Source organism: Solea senegalensis, linkage group LG21 (assembly GCF_019176455.1).
Source record: "Solea senegalensis isolate Sse05_10M linkage group LG21, IFAPA_SoseM_1, whole genome shotgun sequence".
Lineage (NCBI taxonomy): Eukaryota > Metazoa > Chordata > Actinopteri > Pleuronectiformes > Soleidae > Solea > Solea senegalensis.
In genome coordinates this window covers 6,281,907-6,306,060 of record NC_058040.1, presented here as the reverse complement: position 1 = coordinate 6,306,060, position 24,154 = coordinate 6,281,907, and the positions used below count along the sequence as shown (strand labels likewise).

The 24,154-nt window shown below is 42.0% G+C and overlaps 1 protein-coding gene across 5 annotated transcripts in view; it reads right to left on the bottom strand.

Annotated features, from left to right (window-relative positions):
• ntng2b (netrin g2b) overlaps positions 1-24,154 on the bottom strand; it is a 61,594-nt gene that overhangs the window by 24,192 nt on the left and 13,248 nt on the right. For all 5 annotated transcript variants that reach the window (XR_006358133.1, XM_044012234.1, XM_044012235.1 and 2 more), the window contains exons 3-5: positions 21,677-22,320; positions 3,939-4,111; positions 2,298-2,327 (exon numbers count right to left, since the gene is read on the bottom strand). Coding sequence is in view for 4 of the 5 variants with exons in the window: in XM_044012234.1 (XP_043868169.1) it covers positions 2,298-2,327; positions 3,939-4,111; positions 21,677-22,320 (847 nt within the window). In the remaining variant the exon portion in view is untranslated. The remainder of the gene's footprint in view (positions 1-2,297; positions 2,328-3,938; positions 4,112-21,676; positions 22,321-24,154) is intronic.

The following is a 24,154-nucleotide window of genomic DNA, read 5'->3' as shown; positions in this document are numbered from 1 at the left end:
TCCTAAATCACAGCTCATCAGTGAATTCTCTGCTTACTTTGCTACTGATGTCAGCCAAACACAAAAGTGCTGTGCTGTTCTGCACGCGTGCTCTTAATGGATTTCCTTAAGAAGAAAAAAAAAAGTTTGACGACATCGACATCACAGCCTTGCTGAGATCCTCCTGCGTCCTAAGTGCTTTCCTGGTGGAACATGAGAGGTTCACTGGCCTACCAAGATGGCAGGTTTAAATTTAGCATGCTGGATTTGAGGACCACTTCAATATACATTCAGGCATTTGTTCACATCATGCCGGGGTTGCTTAAAAGTCAGTCAGTCAGATCAAATAAAGTCTGAAGGCCCATATAGTTTGATGCCTATACTCTCAAGACTGAACAACCTCCAGTTGACTTTGCCACCAGAGATATATGCAGCAACGGAAGTGACCAATGTACGTCATAGTTGAAGGATAAATTATATATGATGTGTACACAGATAAAGACGCACAGCTTGTCAGCGTCAATAAGCACATCAACAGTCTCAGGCAAGTATATGGAAAGTCTCTGCTTTAATGCTAATTTGTTTGTTCAGCTGTCGCCATCGATACAAAAAGTATTCAGATCCTTTACATGAGTTAAATACTGGACTAAGAATTCTTCATTCAAAATGTTTTATCGACACAATATTGCTTGTAAAGTACAGAAGTTACTATGTTGGCTGGTCAATGGTGCAGCCAGGTTTTGGAATAAAGTGATTAAACTGAATAAGTGATTAAAATAAATAGATGTTTTGAGAAATACTAAGCCCCAGTGGCTGATTAGCCTAGCTCAGCACAAACATGGAAAGTTACCTGGTTGTGAATAAATAGTGGAATCGTGCACTTTTAATTTTTGGTTTTCTTCGGTTAGACGGATATCGTGATATGGTTGTCTTGCAATATACTGATTATCGCAGAATCATTGTATTGTGATATTATTGGTATCATGGACTATATATTGTATCGTGAGGTACCCTGCGATTCCCTCCCCTAATGGTAACAGAGATAAGATGTGTGTTATTGCTGCAGCTTTTTCTTTTTTTGGCCATCAGTCTTGATGTTACCTGTTTATCAGCACATGTTGTGGTGTACAGACGCCCTACTCCCCGACTCACTGGTGAATAAACTGATGTGTTGCAGTTAAGTGTTAAGATCTGAAGTTGGTACAGGATTGAACAAATCTAATGGGATACATTCTACCTCTGGCTGTAACTAAGCTACTGCTTACCATGAAGCTTCAAATAGCTCATGGGAAACAGCTGGAGGCTGTTCAGCCTGTTGGTTGCTGCACTTTCTGGTTCACTCTTGGGTCGACCTTCACCTTTAGCTTCAACCTGTGTTTCACCTCGGCTATATCCTCAGCTTTACTTTTAGCTTCACCCTCTATCTCACCTTCAGCAGCAGAGACAGTCAAGATCTTCGACTAAATCTTGATCAGAAAACTAAAACTAATATCAGACTCCCCTTGAAACCTATTGGTCCATTACTAACATCATTCTTTGAGACATGTAAGTATATACCTGCTGTTTTTATAAATCACCGTACAGTTCTTGTATTTAACTGTGAGAGGAGATCTTTTAAAAGCAGACCTCTGCAGTGCAGTCCAATTGCTCAGTCTGTCCATGCATCAGCCTTTTATTGGTAGGCCATGTGGAGAAAAGCCCAATGCTGTCAGAGTTGATGTTGCCACTTTGCCGATCGTTTCTGTCTAACAGCTCGGAGGCTGAGAGCTTCTCCACAGAGAGAATCCCTAATCAAATTCCCTTTTATTCCTGCCTCCCAGAGCTCCTCACCCGGAATCACACTGCATTACAACACACTAACATATGCCCGCATCCTTCTCTCTCCTTTCCTCTTTTTGTGACTCTTGCTGCTGCATCCTGCGCCTGCTCTCACCCAACCCTCTTTCACGTGCCTTTTCTTTAATCCATCAACACCACTGACTTTTGTCTAAATAAGAAAAGCACAACTGTGGAAGAATTCCTCCTGTGCAGGTTAGTGTGATGTGCTGTGATGAAAGGACATGGTGACAGAGAGGACTATTAATAATGAAGTACACGGCACCGGGCCCGAGCCTCTCAGCTCTGAGAGTACAGACAACGGAAAAAGAAAAATGACTGACTAAAGAACATCACAGTCAAGAGGGGGAGTTTAAGAGACAAGCACAAGGTGAGGTATGGGGTTAAAACCTGCGAAAATAATGCAACAAAGGGAGACAAGTGACAGAGGGAGAGGGAGAGACAGTGGATTATCACCACTTCTGCTTTGCATTATTACTTACTAGAACCGGAGGGGGAACCAGCAATTGTACCTGAAAGAGAATAAGAAAAGAAAGAGGAGAGATGAGAAGTTGTTTATGTACGCATTCACTTTGCCTCAAGACTTGATTGTGCCTCATTCATCAGACTGGCCTAGAGAGCTTAGGAGTTGTTCTGCAAAGTATCGGCTTGTTTCAGACCACCTGTCAATATCCTGCAGTAATTACTCCCTTCCGTTTTCACTTGTTACTACTTCCCAAACCTCATCATATATGTATGTTTTAAGAGTGCTTTGCTGTGCTTGAAACTAAACTTTTTGCCTTCCTTGCATATTTTTCTTTATTGTTTTTTTTTTTAGTTAGCATAGCTTAGCGTGCATAATGCAATCTGTCGAGACCAGACTATTTTAAGAGCCATGGCCATTTTTGTGTAGCATTTAAGCCAAGAAGGTTGCCAACATTTAAATTTTTAAATTCCACTAATGGATCTCGGGTAGTGGTGGGCTCTGAGGGTGTGTGTCAGTACCACTAGAACTGGGTTGGAAACATTAGCCTGATTAAAAAAAAAAAAAAGGCTGACAATAAAGCCATTCTTTGCAGCGAATGTGCAGGTGCAGGTATATGTGAGTGTGCATGTCCCTGTGCATGAGTGGGTCCATTTCTTTTCTTTTTTAAAGGAGGAACGTAGGGAGGGGCTGCCCTAGATTATTATTTTATCATTGCTCACTACTGTAGCCAGTTCTCCAAGAGGATTTCCCCCCACGCACTTTCCCGTTGTTACACAGCTCTGATCTGCTCTCTGCAGTAATTTAACGACAACTCTGAAAGCTCAGTCGCTCTCACTGTCTCCTGTGCTTCAAACGCTATCCCTCGGCTTAGCAGGGCCTTTTCAGGACCTCGGAGTGATGAAAAAAAACGATGCACAAATACACTGATATTAAAATAAAAGCACAGCCGTGTTAAAAACACCGAGTGCAATAAGAGACCAAGATGGACTTAACTTACTATGAACAATTATATGAAAAACAGTGTCACTGTGAGAATAATGGTGTGTCAAGACGATCACAGTTTTTGTTCAGCCAGTCACATATTTCCCGGTTTAATGGCCATGCAGAGTGAGTCGAGTTAGATTTTTACACTATCATTACTCTCTGGTTTCAACACATCAGGTAACAGTGTCAGCACACAGTGGGACTGAAGCGACTGTTCATCCAAAATAACAACACCATGCAAGTATAACCCAAATATAGGTATAAACTAGACGCTAAATAATGTATCAGTCTACCTATTTTACTAGCTTATCAAATTTCTTAATGCTGCACTAATCAATATGAGAATGGTAGTTCATTACTAATGAGTAAGCTTTAATGACAGTTAAGTAGAAATAGTAGAAGCTCTGAAAAGCAGAGAAAAGCATGAAAAGTCACTAATTAACAAATTTAAATCTCACCAATTAACACCCTACTCTGTGTCTTTGTTTAAATCATATAAAAGCTGTGAGGAAGAAGGACTATAAAATGCAGTTTGTCATATGAATATCATACTTAGAAACATACATTTTTCAGTCCAGAGTGAATGAATGTGTAACAGTAGGAAATACATCAGCAGTTCTGTGTCTCTGTGAGTGATATTGATGTGTTGGATGAACATATTCTGGGTACGTACAAGTGTTGGGTGTTCCGTTAGGTGTCGGAAGGTAGGAACCAGCCTTCCAGGATTTGGCTTTGAAGCCCTTCCTGCAGCGCTGGCAGTCCTGGCCTGTGGTGTTGTGTTCACACTGACACTGGAGGTTCCCATCCTGCAGCAGGCACTGGGAGGCATGTAGGTTGCACTTACACCTTCAAATAAAAGAGAGAAGATTGGTAACACATGTGAGGTGATATCCAGTATGTGTGGAAGGGGGTTGCACACATCTCACATAAGGCAGCAAGTGAAAGTTGTAATCACCCAGTGTTTTTTTTCCCCCCTTCTTGAGGTGTTAATGTTGCTAAATATAGGAGCATGTTCAGTGTCAGTAAACTGACTTGGAGTCAGAAAAAAGTTCAAGTAAGGGCTGTTAAGTTGTATTGTAGTGACAAGATTGTAGACTTTGTAGTTAAAAAAATGCTCGATTTATACATTTTCTCATACATGTGTCAATGTTCTTCCTGAAGCCAAATAATAAGAATAATTGAATAGCCACTTAAGGGACTCCATTTGAATGGAAATCTATGGGAAAACAATTCCCACTTGATTCACAACATCAATAAGCATCACTGCTTTCAGATGTTCTTCAATAGCACATGATGGCCATTTCATAAATTCAATTCCCATTTATAGGAAGAGAGACTCTAAAGCACAACAGATAGTGGACACCAGTGATATTGACAGCTGGTATCATCCAATGGGAGTCTGGTTGTAGGAAACACTGCTGTACTTCCAGTTGCATAGCTGCAACATGGTACTGGCCAAAGTCTAGAGGTTTCAAAATGGAAGTTCAGATTCTGTGATGACATGACCGGTTGCTACTGGTGAACGTATGAGGTGAAACAAACCGATATACGACATTCTAAGTCCAGAGTAATTGCTTAGAAAAACATTTTATCTGAAGGAAAATATCAGAGTGACAAAATAAAGCTTACAGTGTTGTGTCCTGGCTTAAATTCAGCTTTCTCTCAGAAGTCACAGGCAGAGCTAAAGCGTCCACTTGTATTTTTGATGTGTGCTGCTAGACTGGTACAGTTGGCACAACATCTTATTCTGTGGCATGGGATTACAGCAGCTTTACTGAACCCTTGGGCCGAGTAATGCTCTAAAACTGAATTTAAACAGTATTTGACTGAATGTGATAAATCTCCCAGAGGACAAAGATCTTGATTGAACAGAATGTAGAGTAGAACTGATTATAAATGACACACTGGACGTTTAAAAGGCTGTGTATGTTTTACTTTTTGTGTGACCACTGTCTAAATAATTCTGGAAACTACATATCAATGTGTTATAACCCCCCAAAAACAAATGGACACAAAAGTAAGTGGGTCTAACATTACTGATAATCTACAGTATTCCCCTGCCCTCTTTCCCACTCTACCATTGGGAGCATTTAATTGTTGACAGTTATTGCCAGTGAAATTTAAATGTGTTTTTGTATACGCTCGCTTACAGACATAAACCTATCTTCTGTATATATAACCGTACACACACTACGACCGCAGGCCCCAGGTTGGCAGATTCAGAGGTTTAAGTTCAGCTGGGAAGGAAATGAGGATCGTAAGGACACTCGGCAGCTACGACTTTAAATTACAGCCTTTTCCAGATGAGCGACTGACTCCAATCCAGTTTGTTCCACTGGAGTGAACAGCTATCCGCCTGCATCAAATATTCAAAGAATGGCCCCTGTATTCTGGCGAGATGACGACTTCAATCTTCCTTCCTCACACTAATCTGCGCTTTCTCATCAGCTTCCGTATATTTATTTATCTTGGTTTACGCTGGTAGCCTGTCGAGCTTAGCCCAAAGTTTCTAACTTAACACAATACTCGCAGAGAAACACAGAGTTGTCTTCACAGGACAAAAGTGGAGACAGCCGTTGGTGGTGAGTTGTGTCTGCTATCACACTGTTGCGCTCACTCCTATAAATTACCCACATTTCTCTCTGATCACTTGAATGAGCTGACAGGATGTGCAAGGGAGAATCCATTCACAGACAAGGCCTTGTTTCCCGCATGCTTCCTGAAGGACACGAGCTGTCCACTTAGCAAAGGGGGAAATTGAACATCTCTTTTTCATGGAGAAAATCATGCATGCCTCCATGAGAGTGACTGTGTGTGAAATGAGACAGGTGTGTGTGTGAGTGTGTGTCTCTGCTCGGTGTGATTGTGATGTATTTCTCCGACAGAGCCGATGACAGACAACAGATCAGAGAGGCAGAAGCGCGGTGACTAATGCCCGCGCTGAGTGACTGACAGCGCTGAACATATCACTGCTTCTCATCTTCTGCGTCTTTGGTGATAAATCTCATCTGTCTCATCACAAATGTGGAAGCGCCGCTGAGTGCGGGGGCCTAGAAGTTGTAGTTTAAAATCAATACTGAAGAGCGGAGTGATTTTCTAGGCATACTGTTGTGTCTTGTAGGCCTTAATGGCTGCAGCCTAGTAGAGGAAATGGCCCTCCACTTATCAATTACGTGAACAGCAGACTGACGTTAAAGCCTGCATGACTGGAACCATCTGAGTCCTTGAATTTACCTTGAAGATATGTCACTCACCCACTGTTAACCAGCCCGTCTAGTTTTTGTATCATTAATATTGAGCTGCACAGTCTTTCAGGCTTATCCCCGTAACCTGCCTTTTCGGACTCCTGCCATATGCAGTCCAGGAAGACCAAGGGCACTGTAGCCTTTGACTCTTTTCACATGACTGATGTGATGTGACACTCTGACTTTTCAAGTGCCTTGTCTCTCTTGCTCGTTCGGGTGACAGCTTGCCCTGGGATTTCTTCCCCAATCCTTCTCTTTAGTCCCTCTGCACACAAATAATACATGGGCACAACCATATGTTAATGTGCAAGATGTCCACCTTCACTGCACAGTCGTCAAAGTAAGGAAGTAGCAGCACTGAGCTGAGTTAAGATGGGACAGCTGCATCCTTCTCAACCCTGTCTGTTTACGTGGAGAGAGTGGGAGAGAGAGAGAGTGAGAGGGGTTGAAATGTGAGACGGTGAGCGAAGGAAAAGACAAAGAAGGGCAGGATGTGAGAGAGAAGAGTGTGTGTGTGTGTGTATATTTTGCAAAAGGCAAGACGATAAGGCATGCAAATGTATTCCAGTCTGCATTAGAAACCACACAAACAAGGTGGTGTTTTAATTAGCTGCTGTAATTATGGGTCAATACTTCTGTTTATCAGTGTGTGTGCGTACCATTTACAACGTTTTTATTGTCAGAAATTGAATCTACTACCCATAAGTGTGTTTCTATACGTGTATACGTTAAAATAAAAATCATTTGGGTTTTTTTCAGGCATTAGAATAAGCTTTTTTAACATTTGGGAAAGTGATGGGTGAGTCCTCCATTTTTTACATTCTGCAGCCTGACCATTAGACATTTAAACATACTCTGTTCAGTTCATAAAAAAGCTGTCGTTTCGGATGTTTATGAGGTTATTCTTGAGGACACACACACACACACACACGATGTAAGACAAGTTTCTGCTGATGTTTCACAGTACTTCACTGACAGGCAGGTGATGATAATGTACCAAGATGGGCAGCAGTGTGGCAGCAAAGCAGTAAAGACAGACCGCATGCAAGTGTACGTGGATGTAAACTGTGTGTTTCAAACTAGAGAGGAAAAAAAATACTTTTAATTTTAACGTTTAATGAGGACAGACATGTCTTCAGCACTGACTGCTAACACAACTTATTTGTTTACAAGTCCACTACACAGGACACCTGTTAAAGTTATAAATTTGACCACTGAGGATTTCAGCTGGTTGAACTGGCAACACCTGTGGTAACAGCAGGTGTGTCATAATAATACAGATGCCCAAGTTCTGCTGGAAACTATGTTGTCTCCACTGCTGCAGGCACTAAACAACACTTTAATTACAAAGACTAAAGGATAAAACCTGGGGGATTAATTGTATGTGTTCTAAGGCAGTATCTGAAAAAGACCTATGCACGCTGCTTTACATCTTCTAATATCAAAATTGTAGTATTCATTTAATGGTGACTGTATATTAGATACAATTCTTGACAAGATTCGGATGCTGTAACACATTACATCAGTTACTATTCATTACTTTTTGTGTAGATTTTTACTAGAAGCTACTGTTTTTGTGTCACCTCAAGGGAATAAACTGATAAACAGAGTAAAGCAATACCCCATGCATTCATTTAAAAGAAAAATTATATTATGACAGAATGACAACAATTTTTAAGTTAACTTATTTGGAAAGTACAATTTTTTCTTTTCTTGCAAAACAATTGCCACTTTATGTTTTCATGGGGATGTCCAAATTAAATGTCGGTAAATGTTAGAGAACAAGAGTTTTTGAGTGTTCTTTGAGTGCGTTCACATTTAAGCGTGTTCTCCACTGGTTCAAAAAAGGCAATTAATATAGTCAGTTATTGTTGTTTACAAGAGAAAACGGTTGTGATTCTGCCACGATAAACACCACAAAAGTTAACACGATTGATACCACTTAAATGCTGTGCTCCCTGGTGTGGATGGAGTTTGTACCAGTGATGAACTGATCCAGGGTTAACGTGCGAGCGGCCTGAGGCCACAACATTTTAAGAGGACCAGAGTCCATTCACAACGAGCTGCACAAAAATGCTTGAAGGTTATGGAATTAGATTTGTGTCGATTTATTTATTTTTTTTTAAGAAGCAAGCAACACTCAATGAATTGAGCAAACAAAAATGAGCCACAAAATCAAAATACACAAACTACGAATAAAATATGGATGTAATCATTCAAAGATAGTATATTATATTAGTTTAAAAATACACTTGTTTGCAATGATCAGATAATTTTGATGGATTTCGACGGGGGAAAACTTGGGGAACGAGTTCCAGACGGACAGTTTCGGTCCATTGAGCTGTTGCTCCAAAACTCACTAGCCAATCAGCAGGCAGCTTCCTAAGGCCCGCCCATGGTCAGAATCACAGGAAATGTCATAATGACTTACGATGTAACTCATGACCTGTTGCAGTTATCTATTAGACATTTAAAATAAGTGTAATCTGATCTGTATCACTGTCCAGGCTTATCTGTCCACTCTCCTCACAGTCTGTGAAGTCATGTCGGCCCTTGTGTAGTTAATGATACAAGGATTGCCTCTTTTAGACAGCTGAGATGCAGCAATTAGGAGAATAAATAAGAAGAAAGATAAACAAACATCAAGGGGGAGTCATGTGGTGGCAGAGCCTGAGAAAGCAGCTGGAAGCAGCAGTTAATGGGGCTTTATCTGTCTCTATACTGTAGTCGACTCCTATGCCTCTGTTCCTCTCCAGAGACGCGGCTATCACTCGCTCTCTCTTCTTTTCTGGTTTGCTCTCTTCCCACTTTATTTTTTTCCCAGTTTGCTCCCAAACTCCATCTACTGTAGCCGTTCCAGTCCTCCAGTTTTTTTTTGGGCTTTTGCTTTCTCTTTTCCATCTTTGTGTCTCCCTGTCTCCTTTTAGCTCTTTGGCCGCTGCCCCGTTGCATGAGTGTTCACTGAGTGTGAGTGTGTCGGGTAAATTGGGTTGTGGACATGCGTTTGAGAGGAGTGTGTGTGGAGGAGAATATAGTGGGGCATAGGCTGAGCAGTGAGTGCAGCAGGGAGTAGGGCAGTTGTGTCAAAGCCCTGACAGTCTGGCTGCCTGTCTGGCTTCAACGGTGAGGCTCAGAGGAGGATGAAAAGGAGCAGCCGGGGGGAGGGTCTGCGTTGACGTGCTCGAACCTGTGATGACAGACTGCATCAATGCAGCGCCGACCAAGCAAGCCCTCCTCTCCTACTCTGTGTTCGATCAGCCGTCACTGAGAAGGCTCACTTGCAACAACTTTTTTTCTCTTGATACCACAAAATACACAGCCGTCTGCACAAATGCTGGAATCATAGTGGAGTGAGAGTCTAATGGGCAATGAGAGTCAATGCTTTTTTGTCAGGGAGAGAGGCTTAACACCCAAACCAGGACAGAATAATGATAATGGAGATGTATGTGCACATGGAGGGGATGAATTAAAGGAACTCTGCTTCCTATAAATTACATTTTATTTATGCAATATGTTTTCCCAATTAATTGTGTTGAAAAATCTGTTCACAGACATTCAGTTTTTGCCCCAGATTAGTGTGATAAGTTAAATATGAATCAAATATTGATTGGATTTATTTATTTGTTTCTTTTTCCTACACTTGGTTTAGTAGGTGATTAAAGAAAACTACAAGTATTTTCATTTAAGTTTCAGAACAGTACTGTTTGTGACACCAGATGCATTCAAATTCATCGCTGCGCTCGCCTTAAATCAAAATTCAGGACATGAGCACAAGTTTGTGACATTGCAACTACTCCAGAACTTACACAAGTGTGATATAGTAACTTAAAGCTTTCAGCACATTTACATTGAGAGTGGATTTTAAATGAAAAAGGAGAAATGCTGTGTCTACCAATTAAACGTTTCAAATAAACAAAATTCATATATTCATAGTTTCTGTGTGTTTGGGTGAGGGAGACGGGGGAGACGTTAGTTAAACTGGGCAACTGAACTTGCTTGTAGAACAGAGGCGGCGTACAATGACCAGGGGAGGAGTTGGAGTTGCGTGACGACGGGATCATTGATCAGCAGCACAACTTATTGGCTTCTGCTGAAGTCTTTATCACCACATCCCCTCCCACTTCCTCCCCTCGCCTCGCCTCGTAAATTCAGTGCAGCTAATTGGACATGACTGCGTTTATGTTCCAGCTTCATAAATTTCTTTCTCTGAAGGGAGAGGATCGATTTTCCTCGAGTGCAGCCTCCCGTAGCACGGGAGCAGCAAGAGTCTCTTCAAACGTTCCCTCTCCTCTCTGTTCTCTACCCCTCCTCACCTTTTTTCTATCTGCTATCCATCCATCCTCTCTCACACATGTGCACCCTCTTGCTCTCCCTGCTCGCTAAACAGGTAATCTATAACTGGCCTCCTGTGCAAGCAAGTGGTGAGTAGGAATTACTCAGTGCCTCGTTTTTAGTAGCACAGTAGGTCAACCTCACAATTATTACAAGAATTATGACTTCTTTTTTTTTTTTTTTACAAATCACTTCGCTCAGACATGTGATATATTTAATGATGGGCTGTTAACTGCAAGTGTATTTTAGATACAATTCCTGCTTCACTCCGCTTTTCCTGTCTTTCCCCCCACCTCTCAGTTTTCTATGTTTTTGGGTAAATCCCCCCAAAAAACACCTATTAGAAGAAAACCTTTTACTAGAGCTTCAAAAAGAATCTGCATGTTTTTGAACAGGCATGCACACACAGTAAATATCAAAAATGTCCAACAGGAAGAAATCTTAAATGGTGCAGTAATGACCTTGACTGACTTTGAAATCCATACCATGGGTTTGGACTGAGTGTGTGAGTGTGTGTGTGTGTGTGTGTGTGAGAGAAAGAGAGAGAGTGTGTATCTGCTGTGCAGTGCACAGTGTGAGCTCCCTGGTGTGAGTATATGAGATGATTCATTATATTAGCACAGTTTTCTCTGTGTAAAATAGTGTGACTTTGACTTTGGGATCATGCACTAGATAGAGGGGTGGATACAGAGATGGAAGACACACACACACACACACACACACACAGTGAAAGAGAGAGGGAGAGAGGGTTGGGGGAGGCTGTGTGAGACTAAGCGTTTGAGTGAATTATTTACACAGGATACAGTAAATGGCTGTTGCGTGCTGCTTAGCTGGCATTCAGATCTGAGCGCAGCCCTCTGATTGGCCGGGTTGGGTCATGTAAAGAGCAGCAGGCGAAGTCGGGTCCACTTTGAGCTACCTGCTCTGTTAAGTAAGTATATTTTATGCACAGGACCAAATAACTAAATAATACAGCCTACATGGGCACATCTTGTTCTCTAGTCCAGACCTCAGTGGACCATTCTCATGAGTATAGCAAAAACTCCCTCTCTTTGTGTGTTCGCTCTATATTAATATGTTCAGGTGCGGGTTACATGCCAGCTGTGTGAAACTTAGCATTTTTGCTGACCTTTCAAACTGCGGGGGTAATTAATTTACAGCTTTCAAAGGATTTTGTCACACTGGCTGTTTCCACTGATCTGCTGCATGCGTATGAGGATAAGACCCAATTTGTAAATAACTTTCTTGTTTACTTAGCCGTTTGTGCGTCGCCCTTATTTTACAAAGCGATTTCTTGTATTTGTTTGCAGATCACCTGACTTGTTAAAATGTGCTGATTATATCTGTGAGCCAGTCTGCTGCAACCAAGCAGAGTATGTTGATTTATGTGCTCCCCTTCGGTGCGGCTTAATGTGCAGCGTGTCTGAATTCATTTAAATATACCGTGTTTGTACCGTAAGGACATCACAGCACTGGAGACACAGAGACGTCATAGGTAAAGCACACATGTGTGTTCGTGGACAATTACTTGTTCCATCTGTTTTTGTGTGTTGTTGTCTACACTACATACACCAAACTGTGTAAGAAAAAAAAATACAGCCTGATAACGTTGCATATTTGTAAAAAATTGTGTCATAATGAACACATGTAGGAATAATTCAAACTCATGTTTGTGCTACTTTCACTGGACCAAAATAGAAACACAGGCAGATGCAAGTCATATAATTTAAAGCTGTGTACTTTAATGGCCTCGCTCAGGCTTCATATTGGTCAGATCTTAATGTATCTGTTTAAAAAAAAACACAACATATGCTGAGTTTTATCACCCATAAACAGATGCACTGTCAAACATCACTGACCACTGTGATGGGTGACCCTCATTAATTCATCCACACAAGACATATTTTACTGGCATTTGGCTCTTGGCGGGTGGTAATTTAAGACTCGGCACGCCAGCATTGTAATATTCATGCAGAATGATGCAGCATGAAGGTGCAGAATGGCTGACACTGTTTTACTGAAGCAGCCGCGTCACGGCATCGTTAGGCTCCTTGCAGCTAAAGACTGCTGGCCTTTCCTGCGATCGTCCTGAGATCGCTGTGTAACTGTGCAGAATATTAGAGTGTGGCCTCCCCACAGAGTGCTTGCTGCTGCTGAATATGCTTTAATAAACACTATATAGCAGAGACTTACGCCTAGGGAGAGAGGAAATTGGGTGCAATTTGGGGGGTCTTTACTATAAGTTACTTGAGATATGAATAAAGAAGAGGTACGGGGAGGTGGGAGGCAAAGGGAGGAATAAAAAGTGATGAAGAAACTGAAAACTCTGAAGCTACTGTACATGGGGTTTGGTGGGAGGTTCTTCCTGTTATGCTGCACCCCCCCACAGAGTTGTCACACCCCCTACGGCTGTGTGGATGTTTGTAGGATCTTTTGTCTGTGTTTTTGTGCATATTAGAATAAAAGAATCCTTTGGAATGGAGAAGCAAAAATACTCTGGATATCTGGAAGTTCTCCCTGAGACAGTGAGACTTTTAAACCCGACTGGATGTGATTGTAAAATAACAAATTTTTAAACCTGTACCCTTTATCCATCTCCGCTCATGCGCTCAGTTTTTCACACAATCACAACTGCATCTACATACCTGCTCCTGTTTCTTATTGTGTCCTCTAATTTAAATGCTAAACTCCTGTGGAAAAAGTATCCTAAAAGTCACCACTACTTTACACACATATCTGCAGACATACACACACACACACACACACACACACACCGTCAAGCATAAAATACACACTTCGCATTCTTGCATACGCATGTGTGCAAGAGAGTCTAATTCCAGGGAGAGTGTGAAAGGGAGGATGCCTGGGGAAGAAGAGCTGAGCAGGGATCAGCCAGAGGACAAGGGTTAATATAATTATCCTGCTAAAACCTTGAGACAGAAGGAACATCATTAGTCATATAGTGAGGCGAGAGCTATCCCCAGCCCCGGGCCAGAGGAGGGGAGTGGAAGAGAGGAGGAAAGGAGGGCTTCAAACCCCACCAGTGCAGTTAGCAAGACAATTAGTACAAGGACTAAAACCTGGGGTCTTTGTTAAAAAAAAAAAACTGAAAGAATGGTGTTTAACAGTGCTCTGAGCGGAAAATTATTCATTTATGGAATAATTATATTTTCCTTAATAATGTCCGTATAGCTGAGTTAGTGGGGTGATGAAATGGTTCAGAAAGTTGATTCACCTGTTTATTAAACAATTAATGAAACAACCTCTGGACTCTGCTCACTTCTTATAAACTGACTGCGTTTAGTAACCGGCAAATTAATTGATGGATATTAAAGCGTAGGTCTGAAAACAATTAGATCAGGGGCTGCTATAGTTGATCACAAAATAATTCATCATATTAGTTCACTCCATTTGAAACGCATTAGGATGGGTAGGGGATGCTATATGCATCTGTCTTTATCTCTTTCAAGTGTGCTGAACTTCATATGACTTTAAACAACTCATACAGTGATACAGAGTCAAAATGACCCCGTGATACGGGCAATTATTTTTTTTGATTAATCAATTAATCATGCAACACGTTACCATAAAACGTGTGAACACAATTAAAACATGGCCATCAAAAAGGTTGATCTGGTACACTGTGTTTTGATGTCTCAGAGTGCTATCTTGAAAGTATGGCAGGATATCATTTTCTTTCCTGGGTTAGCATTTACCGTGTTGTTCACATGGAATGTGACTGAAATATGCTGCTGCTATGTCAAGACTGACAACAGAGATGTGTAGAGGGAGAGAGAGAGAGAGAGAGAGAGAGAGAGCGAGAAGGTCAAGACCTGGCTCTCTTCTCTGCTCTACACAGCTGCCAATCTGGGCACAAAGTGGATTAGGACTTCCTCATTGTGTTCATCCGTAGTAGTTATTTAGGTACATTGGACACTAAATTAAGTGTGAGAGTGAATGGTTGTTTGTCTCTATATGTGGCCCTGTGATGGACTGGTAACCTGTCCAGGGTGTACTATCAGTCTATTATCAGCTGAGACTGGCACTGTGGTAGCAGATGGATGGATGGACTTGCACTATGTTTTTTTTTTCTTTTTCTGTTGGACGACACCAGCTGTCAATGACATGGTGTCCAATTGTCACAAAATGGAAAAACCTATTTTTTTTGTGCTATTGAATAAGACCTGAAAGTAGTGATTGAGACCATTAACTCCACAGGAAATGTTGACTGATATTATACGTCAATTCAGAGGTAGGATCCTTTTCCGGTCTATGACTATGGCCACTTTTTATGTACCATCTATACAGTACAGCTGAAGATTTTCTTCATATAATTCACCAAACCTGTGGTCACCGAGACAGCCGGACAGTTTTTTTGGAATAAAAACTTGCAAGATTCTGTCCCTTCATTACAGGACGACTCCTATGTTACAGTATCTTAACATCAAAAACCAGCAGATCACAGTATGAGAACCCGTGTCTCTCGTCAACATGGACTCATTTCCTCTTGCAATTATTCGCACTCCAATTCTTGCGTTGTCTTTTTCGTGCTCAATCATGTCTCGTAATGACCGCGACAGTCCCGCAGTAAAGACACAGGTTTGCTTTGAACTCACCATGCCAGTAATAATGCTATGCTAATTGATGTGGCTGACTGAGAACAAACCATCTTTCCAAGGACACACTCCCTCCACCTCGTGTTCTCCCACTTACAATTCCCAGCATGCTTTTCAGCTTTAAAGCACGCTTGCGGTATCAAGAGATTCCCCTCTCGCCAGATGCTCGGTAAGGCACAGTGCAGGCACTGGTGGGGAGAATTCTTTATTGTATTTGTGAATTTAAAAGAATATTTATGGGATGAGTAAGAGGAGGGGTGGGAAAGGTGCAGGAGGAAAAGAAAAATCTATCGTAGAGTGTGGGGATGGGGAAAAAAGACATTCATGTGAAACAAAAGAAGGGGAATGAAAGGAAAACTGGCAAAATTGCTGACGTTAACTCTCTGCTCTTCTGAGGGGAAATAAACTGTGATTATCAAATCAGTTACATCCATTGTGTCATAAATCATCGCATATGAGAGGAACAATCACACATTCCTCATTGCAGTCCCTCAGCTTTCTGCATGCCCTTCTTTTCTGGAGAGTTCTCATGAATGATTTAAAAAGTGATCTGTTTTCTGAGGCTCGGCTGCCTCGGAGGGAGATAACTCGGGGGGGTGGAGTCTGAGTGTGGTGGGAGGGGCCACACAACATACTGTGCCGCCACTGTTTTCCTCTTCTCGCAACCAGCATGGGAGGTATAAGTAGTTATATTCGCGTGCAAAGTGGTTTTCCTCATGAAACAGAAAAGATTTTCAACTGTGGGTGGAAAATATGGAGAGACAACGTGGAGAGACTGCTCAGCGGTGGCCGCGCGAACTGGAGGATAATATTTACAGAGCATCACACCTCCCATCATTCATCACAAAATCACACACCACAGCTAGTCCCATGAAACTAGGAGTTAATCCATCATCTGCCTCCCTCTTTTCTTTCTCTCCCTCTCCCCCTGATCCTGGCTTATACCTCCCATCCTCTCACCTTCACTCTGCAAAGGACACAAAAGAAAACTTTGGTGTGATTCAAAAATAGTAGTGACAGCTTTCAAAGTCAAAGTCACCCTTCGTGAATAATCAATACACAAAATGACCGAAGGCTCCGAAAGGGGAGCAGAGGAGAAGCATGTGTTCTGCCTTGTTCTCCGCTGGAGAAGACGGACAAGCCTCGAGGCCACAGAGATTTTTCTCTATCTGCTCTGTCATCCTCAGTCATGCTTCCACTACAAGTAAAAACCTTTGTAACAGCTGGATTTAGCCAACGTAAGCCGTTCAGGGTCTAATTAGTCAATCCCTCAGGAAGCGATGTGACTGCCAGTACAGATCAGGGTTATTGGAGAGTTGTGATTTTCAAGTTTTAATGAGTAAGTCTGTAGTTTATATGGCAATTTAGTTCTTATTGTGTAATTGATCGGCTCTGACTGTTTAGCTTTATGTTTCAGCTGTTGCTGTGTGCATTTTTCTTTCACTCAGCTTTACTGTGAAACATAATAAAGCAGGAAGAGAGATATCATCACTTTACTTCCCCTTAATTATTCTTCAATGTCTGGAAGTACAGTAGCTGTGTCAGCGGGGGGCCAAGATGGCATTGAGAGAAGCACACGCACACACACGCACACACACACACACACAGACAAATGAGCCAAACAGATATGAAACAACATGACCATGTTAACAAAAAAAAATCTGAATATCATTTACATTCATATGGCTTGTTTTCTGCCAGGACTGTTCTTAACTCATTTTCATGACTGGAAAAATAATTCATAGTTAGGGAGAAAGGGTTTACATACAAGACTAGACTGCGTATGTTTGTTGTGGGTGTGGTTACTTTGTTGTTTCCAGTTGGTTCACCTTCTTAGACCTCACTTAAACATAATCTACTTAATGAATTTGGTGCAGTCAAACTTGGTTAGTGTTAGCGTTAGACCTAATGTCTGACTCCTTGTTTGTTACTATTTACAATATAGTTTGTGTATGGTAGCAATTCTATTCTGTGGTCAAGAATTTTGACCATAATTGGCAAAATAGCCTCACTATTCTCGAACTTCCTCCAAAATTGCCAATGCCAAAAGGCATTGAAAGTGATGTTGCTTTTGAAAATTTGGTTTCCCATTTTGTAGCCTTGATATAAGTTATTAGAACAGTGCAATATTGAGGTTACCAGCTGTCAATCATGCTGGTGTCAACTCATTATTGTATGTTTTCATCTAAATGGGAACATAATTTGAAAAAGACCTGAAACTAGCGAATGAGACCAAAAACAAGGTGTACATGTGAGCAGTAGACTTATTCTCCCATTCTCCATTCAAGCTGACTTGAAAAAGCAAAAAAGCCTATTACTGTGTTCTTCTGTGGAAGAATAGACAACACATACTTCTCTTTCTTTAAATGTCATTCTTTGCCCATCAGCCAATCAAATCAAATTCAGATGTCTGTGAGAAGAGGACCTGATGGTGGAGCGATAACCAGCCAGGAGAGAAAACCAATGCTCTATCTCCTCCCTCTCCATCTTTGCTCTAATCCACTTAGTTGGCTCTTCCTGAGCTTACTGCCTTTCCTTTATTCCATTATAAAGACCCACAGTACAACCTGCTGCTTATTTCATTAAAAAGGCCTAGTCCATGACCCCACATCTAATCCATGTGGACTACAAGCAAGCCAAGGCCCGCTATAGTCATGCCTCACAATCCAGCAGGGTTCCTGACAGATGAGACGGAGACACGAGAGAGAGAGGGAGAGAGAGAGAGAGAGAGAGAGGTCCAATGACTGAGGGAGAATTTGAGATCTGCGCTCATGAGTGAAGCTTCCTGGTGAATATGATTTCACTGATGTAAATGATGATAGAGTTGAGGCTTTGCTACTCTATCTTTGATGGTTGGAGATGACTTTCACATGTCACATCAGTGATATGGAAATGGACACATCCAAGTCTTGAATATCGCCTGTAAACTGAGCATAAAGCCCGAGGCTTTTTAAAACCCCAAACACCTTGGCTTAGAGTGTATATTGTAGTTGGTACTGTAGCTCATTACAGTTAACCTTGGAAGAAAACTTTGCTGCACAAAGTGAGTGATGCTCAATATTAGAATAATATTCTATCAGCTCTGTCTAATTTGACTTTTCCTCCAGTACTCTTTTTGACTTTCTTGTTTTGGTACCAACTTCTTGATTCCTGCTCCACCTCTGGCTGCCCTCTACTATAAATGTCCTCTCACAACTTGCCCCGCGATCCAGTTTGCTGAGTGTTTTCGTCACGTCCACAAATCTAAACTTACAATCTCCCTCCCATCAAACATCGCATGCCTGCGTTTGCACTTACTGGCCTATCAGGTTACATATTTATTGATAAAGCAGCACTATTTGGGCCTGACTACCTGGCTTCCCGCATACCTGCACCAGCTCTTTTGACTCCTGCCAGTCACTCTGCCACTGCAACGTCAGTTAAAACAGACCTATCCCTTAGAGCTAACATCTTAAATTAGCTTATGGGGAAAGGGCTTGTTTTTCTCTCACTGTCCGGGCACAGATCATTAAGTACAGTTAACTAATAATAATTACTTTTAACTGGGTTCAGATGGAGAGCCATAGCTAAAGGCCTGGGGATATACAATACAGCCAGGAAGTGACTACAACCCTCTCTCCATCGATAACACTAGCATATCTCATTACCTTGGTGACCTGCACTACACTGCCACTCGGTCTTGATCATATAAAACCCATTTCAGTGCGCCGTCCCCGCTGGAGCACCAGCAGAGTGGAATATTCATTATTCAAATTTTAAGCATTGGAAATCCCAATATGTTACTAAGGCCAGATGAGATGAGATGAAATAGCTTAGCCTTTTGTCCAGGGAACATTGACTAATCATCTCGACCCCAAAATCAATTTCCGAGCCATAAGCATCAGACACTCCTGATTGTACTGTACTGTTGAGGACCCCCCATCACTATCACCTAATACTCCTGCTGGCTGCCCAGAATAACTTATTGATTAGTGATTATGTTACGGGAGGCGAGGGTGGCCGGGGCGGAAGATGGACTGGCCTCAGTCATCTCCACAGAGCTAAATTTGGGTCCTCTGTTACCAGATCCAGCACATATTGACACTATCGCCAGCTGCCACCACGCAGCCACCAGCCCTATAGGGGGTGTTTCAGGCAATGTGGCACAGCAGGGATTCAGGGAATTTAGTTGATAAATTCTTACATGTGGGCCATTTGCAGACTGCAAAACAAAGGAAAGGAGCACACATATTTCAAACTGGGATGGGTGAAATTTTTCCAGCTGTGATGGAATGTTGCATCTCCAAGGTACTTGGCCTGCTCTCTCCTGAACCCTTAGCATATTCCGGGCAAGAATGTTGCACTTTCCATCTCACTGTTCTGCATTAAGGATATGAAAAAGGATATGGAAATAGAGCCATTGTTATTTTGTTTTTATGCTGGCAGGAGATGCAGTCAAAGAGCTGAATCAATATCAGTGTAAAACAGACAGCCGTCATGGCGGCGCAGATGCTGTCGAGTTACTCGTCATGCCTCTGATTCTTGAATACAGGCATGCTGTCTATAATCACCACGGTGGCAATATGGCGGCTCGTGTGTTTCAGTGTAAACAAAACAAAGTTGACATAAGGAGGGGTCTTCTTAATGGCAATATAGCCAGATTCCTGTATTAAAGGCGCTTCTGATGTTGTGCTCAGCCTGAAAAGTGGCTGTGATCAATACTGTACCTGCAGGCCTTTTACCCAGTGCCAGAGGGCTTGTGTGTGTGTGTGTGTGTGTGTGTGTGTGTGTGTGTGTGTGTGTGTGTGTGTGTGTGTGTGTGTGCTGTGTCAGCATCCACTCAGGACTTCATCAAACATCCCCCATACCCTGACTCCCCACACACCCACATCGGCTGATGCTCCGCTCATTTTCACTTTCCCCTTCTCCTCTCCTCTCTCTCTCTCGCTCTCTCTCTCTCTCTGACTCACACACACACACACACACACACACACACGCACGCGCACACAAAGTTTGCCTCCCTCCTCTATTCCAGGCCATCCCAACGAGGATGTTAAATACCATTCAAATGTCAGCCTGCCGTATTGATTGGAATAATAATTCTGAAAGGTAGGAGAGATGGCTTGTTGATGCTAAGCAGGGCGCGTGACGGCCTGAGCATCCTTCACTGTCATAAAGTTGCCATGTAAGGGGTTCCAGCTCCCTGGCAAAGTGTGGATGGCGGTTTACGCTAAGACCACCGAGGCCGTATGTTTCTGTCATTAATCACTGTCCTCACAGGCCAGCGACAGGCAGACCAAGACCCACGCTGAGAAAGAAAGGGTCATTTTAAACGTCTTCGGATCACAGTAGCTACGTGTGTATTTGTGCATGCATGTCAGAGCAGAGGGTTATGTTCACCACCAGGTGGTTTTCTTTTATCTGTCTTGTTTAAGTGTAATGAAAGACACAAGTGATACTCAGGCATATGGAGGCAAGAATACTCAAACTATATAGATGCATACAGGACACATCTCATGTTACTGATGTGTAACTGGAGCCATGTCAACGGACTAAATATAATTGCGGGATGTATTTCTGCCAAGAAAAAACTTTTGCATAATTCATGTCAGTGATTCTTGTTCAACTGAACAAGTGAGTAAAATGTGATTTGTGTTCTACATAATTTTAGGGAATGGACTATCACAAGGCATTTTAATTCATGAGAAAGACAGCCCCTTCTAATTTTTAGGAGGGGCCCAAGTATCAAATGTCAATCAAAGTAGACCCACAGGGTGTGACATATATTGAAAAGCTATTTAAACATTTCATGGGAGAATTATTCACCCTGCTCACAATCACTGAATCGGATATCTGAAAAACAAAAATCTAAAATCTGATACTATCCAAAAACTTTATATATCACATAAATGCTCCACTAAGCAGTTTGTAAAACTGTGGGCTGTTTATTTCATCTTTATTGGAGCAGAGTATGTGTTAAACTGTTGGAGCATTATCTTTTTGAAATGGCAGCTAATGGGTAGGTGATAAATGCATGTGCTTTTAACAACTAAGTGGTTAAAAAAAGTTTTTTCCCCTAATTCTGTCAATGCACATTTATTGATTTAACTGAACAGTGTAGCTCCTATTTCCTAATTTTGCAGTTCAAGTGTTTTTCCAGTAGTCGTTTGTGTAAATATGGTGTTTTTAATGGTAGTTATTTATTTTATGGTAATTGTCAAGGCAACATTGACCCTCACCTGGCTGGTACCTCGATGTTTGAGATGGCATAGAAGTACTTGAGCAGGTTGTCTCTCTGGACATATGTGCCTCCAAGGGCCGGCCTGAGAAGCCTCAACCTAAGGTTGGTGAAGGTGAAGAAGTCCTTCAATCCCTTCATACTTTCCATGCGAGTGTACAGATTGTCCATGTTCTGTAGCCGAGCTCCGGCAAACACAGCAAAGCGTGCCCGCACCTCAAACTTAACATTCTTGTCATTCTTGGAACCGACCCAACGCGAGTACTGCTCAGTGCAGATGACCTTTGTGATGTTGGCAGGTGAAAGGTCACGCACACGCTTGGGTGGCATGTTGAAGGCGTCCAGACAGTCGTCAGCATAGAACTGGTAGGGCTGCCAGGAGCGCCCATGGTCCATGGATTTATCCAGCACCATGATAGTGGGACGACCGTACTCAAAGGTGATCAGGGCATCATCTGTGAGCTCCAGACTCTTGTTCCAAGACATAGTAATGTTAGCCAGCAGGGGCTCTGGGTGGCGTCTCCATGTGACCGTCTGCCAGTAAGTGATTAGGCCGTTGCGTTCACGATCCTGCATCAGCTGAGGAGGATGAGCCAAGTCTGGGTTAGAGGCATCGCACTCATCACTGCACAGGTATGGATTCTCCTAAAATAGAGATGGACACAGAGAAGTACAATCAGCCAGGGTTTAAAGCTGCTATATGTAAGTCATTAATTATATTAAGTCATAGAATGACCATGACATGCCATCATTTGCTGACCGCATAGTGTTTATGTTTTGGTCATTAACACTTAAACATGACATTAATGCAGCCTGTAGGACTTACTGTAACACCAAATGTTAAGCTTAATGTAATTGCCCTGTCTTTTTTGGCAATCAAAAAAGCCCACACCGGTAAAAAAAAACATTCTCCAAAGTTCCAAAATCAAAGTATTTATTCCTTCCATCCCATAAACTTAAACAATTCCATTTGATCAAACTCAAAACAATTATTCAGTCAAAATATAGTATAACAAACCATTAAACATGGTCAAAAAACTGTAAGCTTCCTCTGCCCCATGGCTCTTATTTAAAAGAAGTAGTGGTTAATATCTACCCCGAGGATATTTGACACCCCCTTCCAGAAAGTAAAATGTCATAAGCAGCTGCTCCTTGTTTTTCTGGAGAAAAAAAATCTATGGTCATCCAGTGCCAGCTTTATCACAGTAACATTAGATTCCTTGTAATTGCTTCATCCGGGGAAAATGTCATTGCACTCTGTTCAAAGTTTGCCCCTGAAAAATCTTAGTTTGAAGGGCTAATAAGCCCTTACATTTCACTCCCCCTTCGACCTCAACAATGATCTGGTCACACTACACCTACGAGTGAACGCGCAAAACAGAGGGGTGGGGCTCGGTGGTCAGGGGAAATGGGTGAAATGGGATTGAGCCAAAAGATGTGTGTATACTTTTGTGCAGTCTAGTTCTTCTCCAAAACACCTACATTGTGTTTTTTTCTAAATGAGAAGTAACTTTAACTCCTGACCAAGGGCACAGAGGGACAGAGAGCTTTAAAGGAAACTTGCCAAACAACAACACAACAGGAAGTGTGAAGGTCAAGAGGATCATGCATCATCACTGTCTTTGCATAGACAGCAGAGTGCAGCTGCACTTTTAACTCCAGAGAATTGATCCCTCTCTTTTAGGGATGCCAAGACTTTCAAGCCATGGTTTCTGTGCTCGACTCACAAGTCAACGGGATTATTCACACGTACCGCAGGGAGCTACAGGCCTTTCTCCACCTGCCGCTCGATCCCTCTCTGTGCAGAGATCTCACGCCACACATTGTCCTTTCCCTCAAAATTAAAATAATCGCTATTCAGATTCCCAAATATCCATGTGAGAGAAAACATTCGTTCCTGTACCTCTAACCTTGTCCTGAGACATAATACTGTATGTAATTAACTGGTCTTCCAGTTGAGTATGAAAACAAGTCAGTGAAGTTTATTTGTATGGCACCTTTGACAGACATAAAACCACAAAGTGCTTTATAATCAAAGTAATCACATAAATTAAAAACATCTTAACATCCAATCAAGTACAAAGATTAGAAGCAATTATGCTGTCGTTAAGGTTTTGCTTAAATGTAAAAATAAAGCCACCGTGATTGAAGACACAGCTGACTTTTTCTGTAATAAACAGGAACATGAACTTTCTCTGACTTTATCAAAGTCATGCAAACAGGCGAATATTAAAGCAAATATTGCTGTGAGCAGATATTGTGTTACAATGTCCAATGTTTTTTGACAGACGCCCGAGGGGGTGGTGTTTGTTCTGCCCATAACTTTTTATCAAAAGTTTTCATGGCCCTTCATCTAAATTTAGTTTCTATTTCCAGGTCCCAGAATCCATCACTCCAGTTTCCTGTACCTCCTCATGTTGACACATTTTCAGACATTTTAGTCTCACTGATGTAGCTCACTGTTGTAAGCCAACAGCTG